Here is a 16,402-nt window from a genome sequence, read left to right on the forward strand (position 1 = left end):
CCAGCTTAAATAGGGTATGAAATATGATAAGAAAAATCCAAACAATAAATAAAGAGCAAAATAAAATATAATAGCAAGTCGGGAGGTAGACATTTTTCAAGTGGGAAGAGGATCAGGAGATGGAAGAAGGGCAAGTGTGAAGGAAGGAAACGAGAAAAGGAACTAAGTGTGTTACACACACATACCCCTTCCACACACGGAATGTACATATTATGTCTTGCAAACATGAACTAATAAAAATATACAACAAATAAAACAAAGAAAAACTCATATTAGCACTGCTAATGATCTAAATTCTATACAACATGTTCTTCAACTTTAGTAGTTAAGATACATCTTAAGGTCAACTCATAGGTCCCATTGGAAGGCTGGTGCTCCCAAATGAGCAGTGGTTCTCTAATTGTCTGGCGATATATTAAGTCGTATTCCTTTTTTTTGTCTACAATTATAATGCAGGCTAATGTTTGCTTGAGTGAATCTTTACCTATTCATTCAGGAATCAGGGCACCAGCAATTTTCAACATAGCACCTAACAGAAGTATGCAGGATAGATATATTTAATTAAAAAAAAACAATAATTTTCATAACATCCACCAGAAGAGGAAATGAAATGACAGTTGTAGGAAGTTGGCCTTGTAGAGAAGTCTGTCTCCAAAGAGAACTTGCCGTTCTGCCCTGTGAACATTACCAAATCCTGATGAAATATGCAACATAACTGTTTCTACCCTAGTCTTACCTAGCTAAAAAATACTTTAGCCATTCCTGGCTTTGCATAAACACTACCTGTGTTCACAATTCTGTGTTCCAGGATTAGATGATTTTCTCCCTGTTGGCCTCACCCACCTACAAAAGCAAATCCCCAATGCAGTTCTCTCCCTTGGTGCACGGTTCCATTCTCTGCAATTTCAGTTATAGTCAGCATTGGTCAAAAATATTATTTGTCTTCAATCTCCTCTGAGGCCAAATTCACATTGCTTTTATTATCATGTATTACTATAGTGCAATTTATTCTTCATTAATATTGTTAATCTCTTACTGATCCTAGCCTACAAATTAAACTTTATCATAAGTGTGTGTGCATAGGAGGAGAGAGATGGCACTGAGACAGCAGCTGTCCCTTAGCACAGGTGACTTTGCATGGCAGTTTTAAACTAAACAGCTAAGCAAAACCAAACAACAAAAGACATTTATAAATGTACATATACCCTGAGAGGAAGGGAAATATTATATTCTATAAACATGCAGAAAAAAGAAAAATAAAAAAAATACAGAGAAAATTATCTTATTAGGATAGCAACAGTTGTCTTCACAAACTGAGGGGTTAGACTTTTGATTCATCCCACAGGATTTCTGGGCCTGAAAGAAAAGGCCTTGGAGCCCTGTCAGGATTCTCTGTGCTGACTACTGGGCCCTGGAGCCTGTGCCTGGAGCTTGGGAATAAACCAACTTCCAGCTGCATTCTTTTAGAGAGGTCATAGCACACTTCACTCCCTAAAGTTTTCACCAGCGTGGGCTGTGGCTGACTTCTGACTGTCACATCTCTCCCGTCTTCCACTCCTTGGGTGGACTCAAAGAACTCCTCCAGAGATTCATTCTCTTGGCAAATTTGTGACCAGGAATAAAATCTGCAGTCTGTTGTGCTTGGTCACCACTCAAATTTCCATTCTTTTCCTGTCATTTGGTGCCATTATGTGCCATCTCCTTCTCTACCATGTCCTTTATCTCATCTAATAAAATCTCTCTCAAAATATTTCTGACTACTTCTACAAAGTTTTTGGTATGATTCCTAAATCACCCATTCTGCTCCCTAATTTGCAAAGTGTCCTTATTCTCCAACTTTCTCAGATATTTCTTTTCCAGGCCTTAGAGGAAATTTGGCTTTTTTTGTGAGGTTTTGTTGTTTGTCTGCAGGGCAGTGTCTTAGGGTGGAGTTCTAAGAGGTGTTACCATCCTAGACATTCCAAACAATCCCACTGTCTGACACTGGGCAGTTACTTAACACAAATGTGATTTGGAAAGAAACAGTTACCCTTTCTCATGAAAATCAAACAAAATAACAAAATAAAGCAAAACAATCTGATTTTATTGAATTTAGCATCATCCAGTATTTGAAAGAAGGGATTTGAATGAGCATTCAAATGAAATCTAGGATCTGTTCATCGTTAATATAATTAATAGGATAAGTAATAGTATTCACTTTACCAGGGTGTTCAAAGTTTTATAGTAAAAAATGCAAATATATAACAATTATGGAGAGCAAGTTGGAACAAATGAAGTCCAGGAGGGAAGCAGGTTCAATTACCTCCCCATTTAGAAACAATTATCTTATTGGCTTGCATTCTTTCAAAATAATTTGATTACATAATAAGGTTAGAAACTTCAATATCAGATTGGGAGAAGTGGAAATATTTCATAGTCGTGTGTCTGGAGAATAATTAATTTCAGCTCTAAGTCCTGGAAGAAACGGACTTCACGACTAAGTCCATAACAATCCACAGAGCTCACAGATCTGACTTCTTTTTTGAAAGGCTAACCCCATTCTTGCACTCACTTAGACTGCAACAAACTTGTGCGAGAAAGGCTTACATGTTTGGTTGTTTAACATAGGAGTGGCATGGCTATTGTTCCTGAGCCAACTCTAAGAAGTCTCCAAATGTTGGAGGAATACTTGGCCTCGAGTACGTGCTGGCAAACTGAAAAGGCTCTCTCCTCTTTTTGCCCATATGAAACTTTCTCACAAAATAGGATTATGGAACAAGTTAGAATTTTAACACATCTTTATAGAGGCAATTGTGAATATTAAAGACAGCATATTATTTGTGCATGTGTACATCTAATTGAAAATGAAGGTTTAGACACTTAAAAAGGGTTTAAGCTTGACTAGTTTCATCAATTCAGCAACTATGTAATGAGCAAGGATATAAAGAAAAAGTCCTGGATGTATATTTTCTATAAAACGTGCAAAACTATACATCATCTCAAGTCATTAATCAAAAGGCCTTCTTTATGTGTTTAATGGTGACATGTTTTGTCAAAGCCAGTAAGGGTATAATTAGTAAGTCTCACTTCATGGAACTTTCACATCTAAAGCAACAAGGAAAGGCTGTTATCTTTGAAATATGCTCTATTGAATTATATTCTACTATTTGACCTCATGATTTAAAAAGTGAAAATCATATAAAATAACATTTAATCAAACAATACTCTTTTCTACTAAATCAGGCTTTCTCAATCTCAGTATCATTAACATGTTGCATCAGATTACTTTTACTGGGAGAGCTGTCACGTGTATAAGAGGACATTTGGCAACATTCCAAGCCTCTACCCACTATATGTGCTGAATGCCCAGCAAAATCTACCTTCAGACAATATCTAATGTCCCTCAGGAATGGGAAGGTCAAAATCGCCCCCAACTGAAAAACACTCAATGCACATGTATGATATGATAGCTAGTACCACACATCAGACATAAGGATGGCTATTTGGGGCCAGCAAGAAATACAGCAAAAGCAGCTGAAAATCTTGAGAAACACAGTTTCACCACTACATTCTCAGTAGCTGGAGATTAAAAGGGGAGAGTTAGTGGCTGCTGAGCAAAAGGTACAAGGAGGAGGGTTCACAAACACAAATGGAAAACAAGCCGAGCCCCAGGTCCTAAGCTCAGAAACACCTAGGCTTTTATCTTTGCCACTGGTGGTCACACGACCTTGAACTTACTCTTTCTCATCGCTAAGTGTTAATTTCTTCCTCTGCTAAAAAAGAGTATTCATACTTCAAGGCTATTTAAATTCATGTAACTGCCTGGCACAAAACCAGAGGACTATCAAAACTTATGAGTCTTTGTTATTATTTTTTTTAAAGATAGGTTCTATTAGATGTGAATTATTACACACAGTCATTACGAGGCTGGGCTTTGCAGCTGAGTGTTTGTGTTCAAGACTCTCAACTTGCCCCTCAGCGTCTTGATTTGTGAAACAGAGGTAATAAAAGCTCTTGTTTATGAGGCAACTCTAAAGAGTGAGTGTGAGTGCCTTCTATGGAAAGCACTTGTACAGATTAGTTAATAGCTAATGCAATTTCATGTGCACATTTTTAATATTTTAACATACTTAAAATAAAATTCATCTCACCACATAAGGCAAATAATAGATTGCTCTTACTTTTTTCCTTTTTAACTAAGAGAAAAAGTATTTTTTGGATATTACAATCAGTTTTATCCTGGATACAGCAATATAAGATATATATATATATATATATATATATATATATATATATATATATATATATATTTCGTACAGAGTCTCACTATACACCTTGGTCTCAGTGATCCTCCTGTTTTCAGCTTCCCCAGTGCTGGGATTACAGCCATGTGCCACCATGCCCAGTTTTGGTGACCAGCTCAGCATGCCTGGAGGCAGGGGCAGGGTGGCATATGGTGTCAGGGATCAAATCCAGGTCCCCACACTCGCCTAAGCAGGTGCTCAGTCTGCTGACCTATCTAGCCAGCCCTTAAAGTTATATTAAAAATGACGAAGCAGTATATCTTTTAAATATATTTATAAGAACACAGTTCACTCGGCTATCTAAATTATAAACTTTGGTATTATCTTAATGTTGCTTTTCCCATGAGACACAAAATTCAAACAATTTCCAATTGAATAAAATTGTTTACTTTTTTGGTATTATTCTCCATGTTTGTATATTTAAAGAAAATATCTCAGTATAAGTACTTTTCAAACAGGCATAACTAGCGAGCACACTTACCTACAAAGGCCCTCTACACCAACCTACATTCACAGACATGTAAAAAACATTTTCTTTTTAGGGCACACACAGATGCCTTTCTATTAACTGTGCTCCCGTGACTCCCCATTTCAATTGTTCAGAGTAAACACTTCACTTGGAATTAAAGGCTTTCAGTCTACAGCCCCATCTAACCTATTTTGGCTTTAAGTGGCACTCCTCTCTTCTCTCAGCAAAGAACGATGAGCCTGGACTCTACTTTCCACAGCTCTTTCATTCTGCCTCCTTCTCTTAAAACAGCTCCACTTATGGAAATCCATCCTGTTTCAGACCAGTCTCTAGAGTTTATAGGAATAAAATCTTGCTTCATTTTCCTGAAACTCCAAAAAGTTTTGTATATTGCAGCATCCTGTGCTTTGCCCCATTTCATAACATAACTATCTTAAGGACCTTTATATAGTCCTTCAGATCAGACTTTTTTTAATTTGTTGAAATACCAATACATGGGAATGTTTGTTGAATATTTTTGCTTACTTTTTAAGCAATTCTTTAAATATAGCATTTTATTTGCCTATACTAGAGACTTTTATTATTCCTGAAGAAACTGTCATTTTCCTACAATTAAGCTCATAACAAAGATATAGCTATCTTCTTTTTCTTTACGTAATCTCTTAAAGATATGAGACTTGATTTATTTTTTGGCACTGTTATTGGTTGTACAAATATTTAGAAAAGCTGTTAGAGAAGCTGTAGAATGTTTATGGTTGTGCTACGGTTTGGAGCTGAAATGCCATCCCAATGTGTGCGTCTTGGAGACATGGACCCACAGTGGTGGCACTCACTGGAAGTGGTAGAAGTTTGAGAAGGCTGAGCCTGTCTGAAGGGGTGGCTCACTGGAGGTATGCTTTTGAAAGATATATTTTCTACTTGGACCTTGCCTTACTCTGGCTCCTGGCAGCTGTTATGCTCTGATCTACTAAGTGCAGAAATAATCTTGCCATAATCCAACCTTGTGCCTAAGTGACAGGTCCATGCCACCATGAACCGAAATCTCTGAAGTTGTGAGCCCAAAACAAATACCACCTCATTTAAGGAGGTTCTTTCAGGTATTTTGTCATAGTGACAGAAAGCTAACCAACACATATTGTCACCAAACATTTTTTTCATAGTAAGTACCATTTCCCTTTTTGAACTACAAGGAAATAGACTCCCCCACTAGCTATGCCCTGTAAGCTCCAACTGTCTACTCAATTCAAGCAGATGAGCTAAAGGTATCATCATATTTTTGTTTGTAAAATGAAAATAAATCAAAATCCCAGAATTTCTGTACTGACACCTGTCTATGGTACTGGCCCAAGGTATTTCTCATCCTGTCTCTTACTTTCACAGTTATAACTCCATGGGACACTAACATATATTATACATACATTATATACTGTCATACTTGGTGCCAAAATACATTTTGATTCTTTGATATACATATCTGCACGCCAGGAAATACAAACTTTAGATGTCAGTAACTCAGTCCCGCCTATCAGTTGCTAACTGCCTATGAAACTGCTTCAATCAGACATCATCAAGAAAACAAGGAAAAATAGTAAACCATATTCCAAGCAATATGCTAGGCAAAGATGAAAAGGTAAGCAAAAATTGCATGTACTAAAACTTTTTACTGAAAGACTTCATGTCTTAGATCTATTTTTTCTATTTTTATTTTTTTATTTAGCACAGGGCCTGCAGGGTCTCACTACCACATCGAACATGTAGTGATCCACCTGTGTTCAGCCTCCCAAGAGCTGGGTTACAGACGTGCCCCACCACGCCCAGTCTCAGTCACTGTCTCAGCGCGCGCCAGGCGTGGGGCCCGCAGTGCACACTGGGATAGAACAGGGCGCCTGTGTCTGCCTTCAAAGGAGCTTTAATCTGCAGAGCTGTATTGCCGGCCCTCATGGCTTAGATTTATATACTTGTATTACTTGACATTTTCCAGCAAGCATGTATTTGACTTCTGATATTTTTTCCCCTAACATATTAGGAAAAAATAAGAATGTGTTAGGCTAAAATATCTTATAAAAAAAGTAGAGTTTCATTAAATGTGCAAGTAATGATAACGCAAAAGCAATATATTTGACATTTTTGAATGACACAATGGATTTATGTTTTTGATGATAATTCACTGTCATAGGAAAAATATAAAATATTTAATACATCGTAACACATCGTATTACTCATGTGTTTTGTAATTATAAAGTACTTCTAGGCAAGATTTGACTGTCTCTTCCTAATCTTTAGTCTGAAGCAAAAATGGAACATGTTTCCACCTCCTACTTTTAACCAGCGGTCAGGTTGCAGATCACGCTCCTGACAGCGCAGGTCTGCCTCAGGTGACTCCGGCACGCTTATGCTCTTTGTGTATCCATTGTCACACTTGCACAGGTAATAATTACATTTGTGTCACACACTTATTCTTAGGATAACAGAGTAATACAAAATTTTTAGTCTCATATGTACAAGGCCTACGTAAATACCATTTATTAATGCTCTTTCTGAGAAAGAAAATGTAATGAAAACAATGCTTTTGAATGAGTACTGAGGTTTTTCAGTAAAAGCCAATGGAACATTCATGGTGAAGACCAATACTGAATTTTAAAAATGCCCAGCCACATCCATAAATTTAGAGAAATATATGCACAATATAAAAAACGAATGGTTTTCATAAAAATGTGTTTATGGGTAATTTTAGCTTTCTTATTTAAGGTTATATATTTGAATTTTGTTTTTCATTTTCTCCTGTTTGGAAAAACATATTACCATGTTTCTTCACTTACTTTGGCTCATTGCTATGGATTTATATCATTTATAAATTTATAGATACCACACAAGCCACCCAACTTATCCGGGTGGTAACTCTGGCATTCCAACAGGATATGTGCAATGCTTAAAAGAACATCATGATTTATGGAATATCTGGAAAAAGAATACAACTCCTAAAAATTGGTTTATCTTTTGGCATAGCATCATAATTCAACTATCAAAAAATAACAAATATCAGTCAGATATACTTCTTGAACAAGCCCTGGGTTATTAAACATCATTTACATTGAATCTAATCACAACTGTCTTATTTACATGGAGATTTACTAATATATTTAATTGTGTAGCTTTTTCTCTTTTAGACTTTGTGCACATTTAAGGTAAGAACCTACAAACAAAGGAAAGGGTCACAACTGGTAAGCATCCATTCAACTATGCTGTATGGTGACTTCTTCAGAGACCTGTCTCTTCCCACAGTTTTGGATAAGGTCAAATTTGCCCTAGTCTTCACCTCAGCCTAATTGAACAGGGCTTCAACATGCCATGCTTTGATGGAAAATCCACACCTAGTGGTTCCCATGTGTAGGAAGACCTAGTGCCAATGACAGGTGGCCCTCAGACAGATCCTTTTGCTTTGCAAATTGGCACCTTCTCTTGGCTCTGCCCACACATGACAGAAGAGCTGCCAGTTAATGAACTGCAAAGCATCCTGGACTTCAAGGCACTTCCTAGTCCAAGTAGGTTCCAGATTGTTAGTTGACCATTGGCCAACACCCAAATTGGATGCCAGTTCCAGCATTGTTCTTAAGACGAGAGCTCAACAGATGGACCAGCGTGGCCGCAGGACCAGGCAGCATGCCCCACTTGAGGCAGCAATTAGTTTTGTGTTGACAGCAACTTTTAGCACCTATTTGATGAAAACACAGAGTATGTGTTCTGGCAGTCCTCTGAAAGTTCCCAATTACTCTTATTTGTAAACAAAGCTTTACTTTCAGCTTCCAATAAGACAATTCAAACTGTTCTAAGTTTAATTTTTTCAGGATACCAAGACTTTACAGGGGTATACTGAAATAGTTCTAAAAATTACCCACCATACAGTATTTCTATGTAGTAATCCCTCTATAATAGCTCTAATAAATTACCTAAAATTATTACTTAAAATATATAATTTACAAATAGCCCAATACATAATAAATAATTATATAATTGTGTAGTTTACCAGCTAAAAATAGACATTTCACATTACAGACTGTAAATCAAATTTTAACCGCCAAATTTAATAATGTTTGACTTTGGAAACTTAAATTTCTTAAAACTTTGTTTCCACAAACCTCAAAGGAGAGTAATATTATCACAATATTTTTAAAGCTTGGCATACACACACGTGTGTGCGTGCGCACACACACACACACACACACACACACACCTGTGGCAGAGTTCATGACACACTAAGTCCACCAAAACATGTATTTTGTCCATAACATAAATCTTTGATAAAGTGGTGGCATTGTGATTACTGGAAGGAAACAGCACAGTATAACGCATGAGATGTAAAGGCCCTCCCTTGTAGCTACGATTTCCGGGGGGTTTAGCAGCAGTACCTCTAGGGGGTTCAACTTCCCAGAGAGAGAAAAGTGGGAGAAACTTTCTGGCCTGACAAGTCTGACAAAAGTTATAAGTTAATTAATATAGTTTTTAAAAATGTACCTATTGAGTGAATATAATGTTATATTTCTGTTTTTTGGAGGAACCTGGGATTCAACTCAGACCCTTGCATTTATTCTACTGAGCTATATCCCTGGCTCCTAAAATCTTATATTTCTAAGAAAATCATTTTTCAAAGAAAGAATGTGTAATTATGATATAAACATGGGATGCTTCCTATTTGTCATTATTAATCAGCTTTTCCTTATGGCTATCTGTACAAATAGCAGATGTATCTAATGAGTTGGATTTATAAAGCTGGGGTTACTTGGCTTTGCATCCATTGCACCATACTTGGGCATCATTAGATCACTTTAAGAATCCTTTGATTTAGAGGACAGGGCATAATTATTCATTCTGTATAAATGAATCAAAGCACAGCGTCTCCATTCTGAAGATTTGAAACACAAAGAGTTTAAATAGCTTCTTTGAGATCATACTCCTGCTTTTTCTCTCCTAGCAGAGAAATCTGTTGAACACTCTTTTCAGGATTTGGAGGAACAACTAAACAGATACATGATCACAGTGGTATAACAGACATAAAGTCCAACCCCAGGCAATGGCCTAAATACTCTTTATGTTATTGTTATCTGAATGAAAAGATTCCTCAGTAATTGCCCTTGCAGCTTCTATTATTTTTCAGACAGAAATGGCAAAGATGTCTGTCTAACAAAAAGGACACAGAGTTTTCACTTTTCTTTATATATCAGACTTTTGAGGGACAATCTATTTATTAAAGTGTCACTTACAATGTTCTGTGGACCTTGCTTTCCTTCTGTTCTTAGTTTCCCTTCTTTGCAAAAATGGTGTTAATTATCTAATCTTCAGTACTCAACCTAATCACAATGCTTATTTAGTGATAGCCCAAGTGACCACCTGGCCTAGAGATACACACTAGCCCTGAAGAAGGCTGCCCTCATCAGCGGGGAAGCTGGACACCTGTCCAAGGTCCCTGTGTGTCAGTAGCACAGGTCCTAAACAATGGAGCTGCAAGACAATTAATGTAAGAACATTTTTTGAGGACTAAGTACAAGGAGCCATTCTGAGTAAAAGTGCAAAAAAGAGAATTATAAGTGGTTCTATTCAGGTTCTTTTCTTAAAGAATCATGTATTTCCATGAATCTCACATTTCATGAAACTAAGAACTCTAAAAGACTCTTAAAATAGACTTGCACTTTAGAAAAGGAATTTGTCAGTGAGTTCAGGAAAATTGATAGAATTTTGCACTCTATATCTTGTAATACTTAGTCTCGAGTCCTTTTTGTGTTTATGAAATATTCATGAATTATATCACTATTGCACGCCATCAACTCCATTTAGAATTTGCAGGCACACGTAAGAATGTAAATGGCACTCTTTGTTCCCATTTTTTCTCTGACAAGCTATTATGAACATTCCTTTCTATACTGTAGATCCTTCTTTAGGAAGTTAGTGTCATTTTAGAGTTAGTTTAGCAAATAAATAAAAATGGATAAACAAATCTGAAGCTAACATGATCTGGTGAAAATTATATGACTTATAATAAAGGATGTTTAATCTATAGCTTACAGTTCTTTAAAGACTATAAATAATTAAATCAAACACAAGCCTGGCTGAGATTGTCCAAATAAGAGATCAAAAGCAGACTGATCACACTATGTTTTACCTCAATTCTGAGGAGGATTTTAAAAATTCTCTTTACTACTCTGTGATTGAACAGAATATGGTAACATTGTCATATTCCAATTTTAATGATATTTATTCAGTTATAAGTTTATTATGCTCAATATTTCTATGTTTATATATGACATTGTCATGGCACAATCGCACACACATATTTTGATGTAAAATAGGTAATGCTTTTGTAGTGTAATGAAGCATGCCATATGATTGTTTCATTTCTTATAAATGCTGGTAAATCCTTGCATTTCAAACACTTGTGGGAAGATACACTGAAGGCTTTGGTCAACAAGTACAATAAAAAGTAAAGTTTGGTCACCAAGTACAATAAAAAGTAAAGGGATTCAGGGTTTCCTAAAAACATATCTGAGGAAAAACTATTTCTACTTATATTTATTTTCTTTAATATTCAGTATATAAATACATTTGCAAATTGCCTAGTCTTATTAATGAAAATGAAAAAGAATCAAAAGTAGTACGTTTAATTTGATAAATGACTTTTATAAATTGGAAATGAACACTTTCAAAACAGTAGGTAATTAATAAATGTTGCTAAACCTGAAAGTTCATCTTTTGCAATGTAATGTGTGGTTTTAAAAATTATACTTAAAAAAGTTATGCTTTGAAAAGCATAATCATTTTGAACTATGAAATGCCTTACCTTTTTCCCCCTTATTCCTTTTATTTTCATACAGGTACATTAAACTACTCTCCCTACTAAATACCATAGTGTTGATTTACTCCAATGTATGTATACTGGATTCTTCTGTTAAAACATGGATTGAGCTTTAGCATAGTCATGAACAAGGGGCCAGGGAGATGGCTCAGTGGAATAAGCGCTTCCCTGGCAAGCACAAGGGCCTGAGTTCAATCCCAGGTTCCGCAAAAAAAAAAAGTCACGAACAAGCACTAATGCTTTTTCTTCCTGCAGTAGTCATTATAAAATTGTAACACCTTCAACATGTTCTGCAAAGAGTTAACTTTGTTATGCCCATTTTCATAGGTGCATCTATAACATGAACCTTCCTTCCAGATTTTGTTCCTTTGTCATGCAAACAATGTCCACATGAATGCCTTTTCCGCGGCTGGGGAGAAGCACTGCTCTTAGACTTGCTGCATTCTCTACCTTACTGAACCACTGTAACTAGAAATGCTTTCACCACACAGTACCAAGAATATATTATAACTGTATTAAAGTAGATCCTGAGAAAGGTCAGGGAGTTAAGGCTAAGTAAAAGAAGGAGGCACATCGGTACTACTTAAAATATTTTTAAGGGAAGGGAAAAGAAGTGCTCCCTTAATTCATCTCTGGTTACTGAGAAGTTGGCACAGATAATGTCTACTGTGTTGAAGGTTTAAATAGCTATCACAGCATTTCATAAATTTAAACTGGAATTGAAAAGCTTTCCTTGTCTCCAAAAGAAAAACAGTCACATATTACTTACATAGTAATTACAGGCTATGCAGCTGCCCTAGAAAGCTTTACTATAAATGTGTTAAGCACGAACCACTACACAACCTTATTCAAAATTCATTCTACATTAAGCCAAAGAAATGTCATCCTCCACACCAATTGCTTATGCAAGAACAATGGCTATCTCCCTTGTCAGAAACCTAAATAATGTAATAGAATCAATGTTGTTGATTTCATCTACAGTTGGCTCAATGTCATTACTGTTTTTGCTCTCCAAGTGGAAAAATCTCTTTCCCACTTCCTTATGCAGTACTGAAGCTTACGCTAGCACACACACATTTTAGAATGAATAAGCTTCTTAGGAGTATCATTTAAAGATTGGGAATAGAACAAGTATGTGGCTTCTATGGAAATAAAAATAGTGACCTCAATATTTATATTGCACTGATCCTTGCTGTAAGCCATTCTGATGTAATGATTTAAAGCTTACCCAGCACTTCTACTTGGGTAATCCTGTAAAAAAAATTCAGCTGGTCACACAGTTCTGCAATAGTATAATGCCAGCATAGAACGATAGAGGCTAAAGCTGCCAAAGAGTGTTAAAGAAAGTCAGTGGAGGTGAAAGATTTCAAAGTATCAACTTGGTCATTAGAGGTCCTCATAGCAAACATTCTAAAAATGTTACTCTGGCATTGTTTAATTGGTCTGAGTTTGTCTGAACTTTTTATTTCTCTTTTAGATACAAGGTCTGGTGAGGCAGTTCAGGCAGGCCTTAAGCTCACTTTGTAACCTAGGCTGGTTTTGAACTCCCAATGATCCTCTGGCCTCTTCCTCCAGAGTGCTGGGATTACAGGTGTGTGTCACTATGCCCAACTTTCAATCTTTATGTAATGAATTTGACAAGATTTGGAAAGAGATGTGGCAGCTAAAATTGTCAGATTTAGGACAAAGTCTTCAGGAAACTTAGGAAAGTCAGCTTAGCATGATTTATGTTGTCATCATTTAAAATATAGACATTTAAACATGCAATAGACTCTTATGAACACTTCATCTCTGTGCCTTTCTTTCTAAAGACACATAAAACCATCCCGGTCATGAAAGAACACTGGAAAAATTACAGTTTGACACACATTTTATAATACACCTGACCAGTGTTCTCTGCACAGTTGCCAACGTCATGGAAAAAAAAAAAACCCTAAGAACCTGTCACACACGAGAGGAGGCAGAGAATCATGACAAGTGAACTCAATAGCTTATGCTACCCAACTAAATAAATTTCTGTGATTGAGTGTTATAGTACAAAGAGTGGATTATTAATAAAAATTGGTGACACTCAAATAATCTCTCTACTTTGTTATGAATCACCTTTTGTAATAGTTGCAACAATTATTTCAGGGTCATGTAACACATTTGCAAGAAGGGAAACTAGGTACGGAGCATATAGGAACTCTCTGCACTAACTTTGCAATGTTCCCATATACTCAAAATTAAAAGCTATTTTAAAATAGTAAATAGTAATTAGCTGGGCATGTTGGAACACAACTGTAACCCAGAATTACGGTGGGTGAGGCAGGAGTATTGCCATGAGTTTAAGACCAGCTGGAGCTACATGGTGAGTTTAAAGGCAGCCTACAAGCAAGACCTTGTCTCAAGATATATGTAGTAATTAAGTCTAGTCATCAAAATTAACCATTGTCAACAACATAATATTCTTTATTTTATATAGTAAATCTCTTAGACTTACATTAATGTTTAAAAATTATTATTATGAGTTCTTAAATTTGAAGAGACTTTTAGAGTATACATAAAGAATAATAACCACTGAATTCTCTAAACTTCTTCCTTTTGCTCCTCCTTGCTATGAAGAAGTAGACACCTCCTACTCACAAGCTTCTGGCAGTGACAGTTATTCTTAGGTCCTTGCTGTATAATGACACTAAACAGTGACAGTGACCAAAATATAAGTGTGGGTTTCCTTGTTACAAAAATTAACTGGATTTCGTATTTTTACACGTGATAAGAACAATTAAAGAGCTAGTCATCTGACTACTTAAAATGTCACTCCATTTGGAAGCAGGCTACTGATGAACTTGGGAAATACACTGGAGTATTACAGATGTAGGGAGGCACACAGTGAAGACTATGAAGTGAATGCGAAAATTCAGTACACTATCTAAAGGCGTGTCAGTGAAAGTACACAAGAAGCACATAGCTTCTTCTGCAGAAACAGGCTTAATTTCTATTAGTTGGGTAAAACCTAGTTTATCTTAGGAGGAAAAAGTTAAAAATGCAGGATGCAGTGTTTTACTCAGATAATGTGCACAGTAGGTGTGATGGCTGCATTTTCAAGGGACAGACACAGGAGAAGGCAAAATCAAATATAAGTGAGAGTTTCCAACACAGGGGAAAATCACTTGAATGATTGATTTTACCACAAAGGATAAGAGCTTAGAGAAAAGGGTAGGAAACAAAAAATGTCACATTGTATTTATTAAAGATGCTGCTAAGCAATGTCTGATTCTGCGTGTAAGTGAAAGACTTCATATTTTGAGGAAAGAAGAAGGAGGGCAGGGGACAGTGGCAGGAGGTCCCTGTGGACAGCTCCTGTGAGGACAGTGATGCCACCCTCCGCTGCTGTTGTCTCTCCTGCAGGGCTGTAGTCAGCCATGCTGAGCAGCCTGGTTGGGAGGATGCTCTGGGCACCGAGGAAGGCAGCTGGCGTCGCGTGTGGAGCGAAAGCCACGGAATCGTAGCAGGTGCTGAGGCACGCAATGCAACCGATGGGCCACAGCAGAACAGAAAGAGAATGGCACATCTACAAGAGACGTGAGGAGGACCGCGTCCCACCCGTGCTCGGGATGGGGGACAGCAGATGCAGCAGAAAATGCACATTAACATGGACACTCATGGAAAGAGTGATGAGAAGGCATCGGTGACTCTAAAATGCACAGAGCAACTTCATGGCTGGAAGCTGCACAAATTCCACGCAGGAAGCACACGGTGGGGGCACCCACCAGCAATCTCAGCACTAGGAGAGACCGAGGCAGGACGATCTCAAGTCCCGGGCCAAACAGCTGTGAGACTTAGTAAAACTCAAAATGAAACAAAAGAGCCAGCGGGACGGCTCAGTGGACTAAGCATCTGCTTTGAGAAGCACAGGGACCAGGGTTCATCTGGGTCCCACATGCCACGCTGGCCCTGTTTCCGGGGCTCACTGAGCCTGCCACCAAGTCCCAGCACGGTGGCTTTCACCTGTAATCCCAGTGCTGAGGAGGCTGAAAATAGGAGGATCACTACGAATCTAAGCTGCATAGTAAAACCCTGTACCTAAAACAGAAAATGAAAATGAAAATAATAATAATAATGATTGAGGATGGTCCTCTGCAAATAAGCGCTGGTACCATGAAAAATAATACAAACTGCAACATGTCTGTTCTATAGAATTTTTCATGCCTTTTTCTTTTGTAATTATTCCTCGGTCATCTATCGATCTGCAGTCCACACGAAGGTCCTACCTTCCTCGGGGCAAGTCAGTGTCATCTTTTTTCCACCGCACGGTTGGGTGAGGATCTCCTTGCACCTGACAGCGAAATTCCACAGCTTCTTCCTCCAGCACCACCTGGTTAATTGGCCTCCTGAGAAATGTCGGTCTCTCTGGGAAAAAAAAAACAAACAAAAAGGAAACAGTAAAATGAGATTGAATATTGATGCTTTAAAGCATGCAAAATGTAAAGGAAGTATTTAATTGTTGGACATGAATTGCTAGGAATCTTAGCTGTATCTGACAATCCTTACGTGTAGCATATATTCAATGAAATTAAGTATTCTTAAAACAGTGGAGACTTTGGCTTGAATGTAAGACCATAAACCTTATGGGAAAACTGTAAGTTTATGTCAGTGAATTCCTGAGCTAAACTGGGTGAATATTATCCTAAAAAGTCAGAACACTGAATTTAATAGAAACAAAGATATTTTTAAATCATTATGTATTTCCACATCTCAGAGTAGTAAAAATTAAAAATTGAAACACACACATTACAAAGAAAGTACAGATTAACATTTCATTAA

At 37.1% G+C, this 16,402-nt stretch overlaps 1 protein-coding gene across 1 annotated transcript in view; it reads right to left on the reverse strand.

Moving 5' to 3' along the window:
- The window catches only part of Robo2 (roundabout guidance receptor 2), a 644,932-nt gene that overhangs the window by 150,079 nt on the left and 478,451 nt on the right, over nucleotides 1–16,402 (reverse strand). Inside the window, exon 5 of the mRNA XM_023724123.1 lies at nucleotides 15,850–15,988. Coding sequence (XP_023579891.1) covers nucleotides 15,850–15,988 — 139 coding nt within the window. The remainder of the gene's footprint in view (nucleotides 1–15,849; nucleotides 15,989–16,402) is intronic.

Source organism: Octodon degus, unplaced genomic scaffold (assembly GCF_000260255.1).
Source record: "Octodon degus isolate 3935 unplaced genomic scaffold, OctDeg1.0 scaffold00106, whole genome shotgun sequence".
In the NCBI taxonomy this organism is placed as follows: Eukaryota; Metazoa; Chordata; class Mammalia; order Rodentia; family Octodontidae; genus Octodon; species Octodon degus.